Source organism: Nicotiana tomentosiformis, chromosome 5 (assembly GCF_000390325.3).
Source record: "Nicotiana tomentosiformis chromosome 5, ASM39032v3, whole genome shotgun sequence".
NCBI classification, from domain to species: domain Eukaryota; kingdom Viridiplantae; phylum Streptophyta; class Magnoliopsida; order Solanales; family Solanaceae; genus Nicotiana; species Nicotiana tomentosiformis.
The window spans coordinates 102,101,464-102,106,339 of NC_090816.1; the positions used below are offsets into that span (position 1 = coordinate 102,101,464).

The window sequence follows — 4,876 nt, forward strand, 5'->3', positions numbered from 1 at the left end:
ATTACATCCTGAAAGAAGTCCTACCTGATTTCGAGCCAAGTAAGCCTTCATTACATCCCGAAAGAAGTCCTACCTGAAGTCGTACTTGCGACATTCTCTTGAGAGAGATGTGTGAATCTTTCATAAGCTTTTGGATTGAGTGCTAAAAATTTTAAGTGAGCTATGCAAATGGAGAGTAGAGGAGGAGGAGTTTAGAATCCACAATGACCTACATAAGAGAGCGAGCTTCCTTGATGAATAAAGTCAACTATTGATGCTCAAGTCTCACATTAGAACTATATGTGCATAAACATTCAACTTGTCGCCTTGTTGATAATACATAAGTAGTGTGGGTAATTGTTGGTCCCAACTAATGTGTGAATGGCTCACCTTTGAATGGCTGAAATGACCCTCAACTTGTGGAGGTGGAAACTATTTTGTTTTCTTGACGACAAGCAAAGACTTAAGTTTGGAGGAGTAGATAAGTGGGGATTTTGACTACTTATTAGCGTCTTTTTTTCTTTTGTTTTACTCTAAAAGCATTGAATTGTGTTCCCAAAATGAATAAAAAGTATAAAATTACAGAAATGTTGGAAGTTGGACTCCCGAGATAAAATCCGACTCAAAAAGGAGTAGTTCGAGCTCAAGGCAACAAAAAGGTACAGAAGCATACAAAGTGCGGTCTGCAGAAGGAATTCTGCGGTCGCAAAATAAATTATGGTCTGCATAATTACATATGAGGTCGCAAACAATGAAGGAAATCCCAGCAGACTTTCTAGAAAACTGTGGACCGCACAGGAATTGTGCGGCCGCAAAAAAAGAGCTTGAGATCAACTTTAGAGAATGTGCGAATCTCATCCTTCAGAATTACGGACCGCACAAGAATTGTGCGGCTGCAGAAAAAGTACCTTGCGACCGCAAAAGTAAAGATGTGGACCGTAGAAGACCAGGTTGCAGCCGCAATGCTAAATCTGCAGACCGCAAAAAATATTGCCTTGCAGCCGGAGTTCAGAACTATGCGGCCGCACAACCCCAGCTCCTGCAAGATGAGGAATTTTGCGAACCGCACATGGAATTGTGCGGCCGCAGAACCTCCCGAAGGGCATTTTTGTCTGAAATTTCCAGCCTTCTATAAATAGACGAGTTTCATAAAATTAGGACAACTTTTGATATCAACAAGTCCTGTAACCATTTTTCTTTGCCTCTTTTGGAAGTTTTCAATATTTTGGAGTATTTTACTATAGATTTTATCATTTTAACTTTACAATATGAGTTTAATTAGTATTTCTTCTTATATTTCTTCTATTTAAAGCATGAGTAGCTAGATGTTTACTAGGGTTGTGACCCAACCCTAGTGTGTAAACCATATGGGTATCTAATTTAGTGTTTGTTTATGATTGGGTGTTTGTTATTTAGCCTTGTTCATGCTTTAATTTATAGAATTAATGGTTGCAAATATTAGTCCATGCCTAATTGGAGGAAATTGTAGGTGCAACCATGGCAAAAAATGAGCTCGAAAACATTGCTTTGGGGGATGTGGACGTTGAGGATGATCAAATGGATGAGGTTACTCTTGAACGTCAAGTCAATAGACGAGGCCGAGTGCCTCATGACAATGTGCCCGCTCCACCCCCACCTCCACCACGAATGGCTCCACACCGGGTGTTGACGAATGAAAGATATGCAAGTGCAATAGTCCCTCCCCGTATTAGGGCGGGCAACTTTCAAATAACCAACGTGATGCTCACCTTACTTGAGCAACGAGGGTTCTTCACCAGTGCTCCGGGTCAAAATGCATACAAACATTTGAAGGGGTTCATGGATACGTGTTGGGGGAGTAAACAAACAAATATATCCGAGAATGCTTAGAGGCTAAAGCTTTTTCCCTTCTCTCTATGGGGGAAAGCTTTAGATTGGTTGGAACGTTTGCCAAACCATTCCATTCATACTTGGATGAATTGGCGGAGAAATTTATTTCTAAGTACTTCTCTTTCGGGCACATGGCTATACTTCGAGATAAAATTCTAGCATTCAAGCAATAGCCCAATGAACCACTACACTAGATATGGGAATGATATAGTGAAAGAGTGTCCCAACAACGATATGACAGAGAACATGATTCAACAAATTTTCTATCAGGAGATCAACACAACCAACCAATGTGTAGTGAATCAACTTGCCGGTGCGAACTTTATGACTACGCCTTATGCGGAGGCGTGTGATAACCTTGTTCATGCTTTAATTTATGGAATTAATGGTTGCAAATATTAGTTCATGCCTAATTGACTTAGTCTCTACTCTAGAAAGAGAGACTTTGTCTAAGAAATTTTAGCTAACAAGAAATTGGGTCAATCAAGAGATTGATTAACCCAATCAAAAGGGTTCAACCTAGAGATAGTAATAATCCAGCTTGAGATTTTATCAACCGTTTTATGTAATACCCATTTGGACTTGAGAAAGCCAAATTGGGCAAAATCACTCTCTGACCGAGAGGTATTGAGTGGGTAATTGAGAGTTGATAACTATAATACACCCCGATCACCAAAACAAACATTAAGGTTTTTATCCCATGAGGCGTATACCTATGTGAAGGTCATATCCCTAGGCTTTTTACAAACTTGAAAAACAACAAAAACAATTATCCTAGTCTTATTTCTTTACTTTGCAATCCTTAGTTTTAAAATAGAAATAGCAACAAAACCATTTTGTGGAAGTGCAAATTAAGATAGTTCAAATTCACACATTAGAATATATACTCCTAACTCCCATCTAGATCCCTGTGGATTCGATCCCGACTCTTCATTGGGTTACTATAATTGCAATCGGCCGTGTCATACCTTGTTTTGAGTTGTGTACTGTGCACGATAGGTCAGGGAGAGGATCCGGTCTCAACAATAAGAATGACCCGTTCAAGAATGAACTTTTATGGTTTATGAGGGAAGTAAATGCTCGCATGGACCAAATCTCGGGCGCGCCACCAGTATTGAAAGGTCTGGACTTGAAGAAGTATACTCAATTATCGTACAAGCAGATTGCGGCACCAGAACTAATCCCAAAGTGGTTCAAAATGTCTGAAGTGTCGAAGTATGATAGGACTTCAGACCCACAGGAGCATATTTCCACTTACAAAATGGCGGTAAAAGGAAATGATTTAGCTCCTCACAAAATTAAATCTGTGTTGCTAAAGAAATTTGGAGAAACTTTCACGAGGGGAGCTCGAACGTGGTATTCATTATTACCCGAGCATTACGTAGATTCCTTTGAGATGCCCATGAATTCTTTCATCAAGGCTCATGCTGGGGCCAGAAAAGTACAAGCCCAGAAAGCCGACATATTCAGGATCGTACAGGGAGAATCCGAATTATTACGAGAGTTCGTTACCCAATTCCAGAAAAATAAAATGTTTCTCCCGGTTGTCCCGGATGAATGGGAAGCTGAAGCATTCACCAAAGGATTGAATCTGAGAAGCTCAAACGCTTCTTGGAAGCTGAAGGAGATCCTGCTTGAGTTTCAGGCAATAACTTGGGTAGATGTCCACAACCGGTACGAATCAAAGATAACGATCAAAGATGATCAGGTCGGTTCTACATCATCGGCCAAAGGTCGAGAGAAGATCAGAGAAAAATCAAAAGATGACTACGATGCGGACACACGGACTTCAAGGGGCCAGTTTTGCGTAACGAGCGGACCGAAGGCCGTGGCAGAAACTTCCGGGAAGCAAACAAGTTCAACATTGGTAGAGGGACCGATCGTGGTCGAAATAATAGATCACTTCAGGATAAAGAGACGTCGGGGTCTCGGGATCCTTCTTACCCCAAGTTATCATAATATAACTCCAACATTAGTATAGTGAAGTTGGTGTCAACCATGAGAAACATTAAAGAAGCACGATTTCCGAGACTTATGAGAACTAATTCCATCCAGAGGGATCCCAACTTATGGTGTGAATACTATGGCACAAACGGCCACCGAACAGGGGACTGCCGACACCTCTGGAAAGAGGTGGCAACACTATTGAAGAAAGGTCACCTCAGAGAATTCTTGAGTGACCGAGCTAAGAAAAATTATGGTCGTAACAGAGATAACGTGGAACCTTCGAAAGCAGGAGAAGAACCCCCACGCCAAACGATCAATATGATCTTCGGAAGGAATGAGATTAACGGGGTCACCTTTTTGGCAATGAAGAAGATGAAAGTATCAATAACTCATAGTAAAAGATTCCGGGAAGACAATATCCCTTTCACGGAGGAGGACGCAGACGGATTGCTATTTCCACACAACGATGCACTGGTAATTTCTTTAAATGTATTAGATTTTAAGATTAAACGTGTTCTAGTGGATTCAGGAAGCTCGGATAATATCATACAATGGAGAGTATTGGAGAAAGCTAAACTCACCGGAAGTATTATTCTGGCAACAAAGCTCCTCGTTGGATTCAGCCTTGTGAGCGTGACGACCCGAGGAGAGATTTTGTTGCTCACGAACACCGAAGGAGTAATGAAAACAACTCTCTTCAAAGTAGTAGATGGTGACTAGGGATACAATATCATCCTGGGAAGTCCATGGTTACCCGAGATGAAAGTTGTACCCTCAACATATCACCAATTGCTGAAGTTTCCAATGCCCGAAGGAATCAAGCATATAAGAGGCGATCAACCGGCAACAAGGGAGATGAATGCAATTTCGGTCTCTAGTAACAAATAGAAGGAGCACACAGCATAGCAATTACAGGAACCGGCACCTATTCCTGATCTAGAAGAAATTAGCCTGGGAGCAGAGTCATCAGAACATTATTAGGTGCTGAGATATTTTCAAGTTCCAGAAGAGAAGGACGCAACGAAGTCCACGGCAGAGGAACTGGAGCAAGTTACATTGTTTGAAGAATTCCTAAAAAGAA

The 4,876-nt window shown here is 41.2% G+C and overlaps 1 protein-coding gene across 1 annotated transcript; it reads left to right on the plus strand.

Annotated features, from left to right (window-relative positions):
* The first annotated feature begins 1,476 nt into the window (after positions 1-1,476).
* Positions 1,477-4,515, plus strand: LOC138892896 (uncharacterized). The gene is made up of 3 exons (XM_070176649.1): positions 1,477-1,666; positions 2,853-3,556; positions 3,904-4,515. Exons 1-3 carry the CDS (start codon positions 1,477-1,479, stop codon positions 4,513-4,515), a joined length of 1,506 nt encoding a protein of 501 aa, XP_070032750.1.
* Positions 4,516-4,876: the final 361 nt, after the last annotated feature.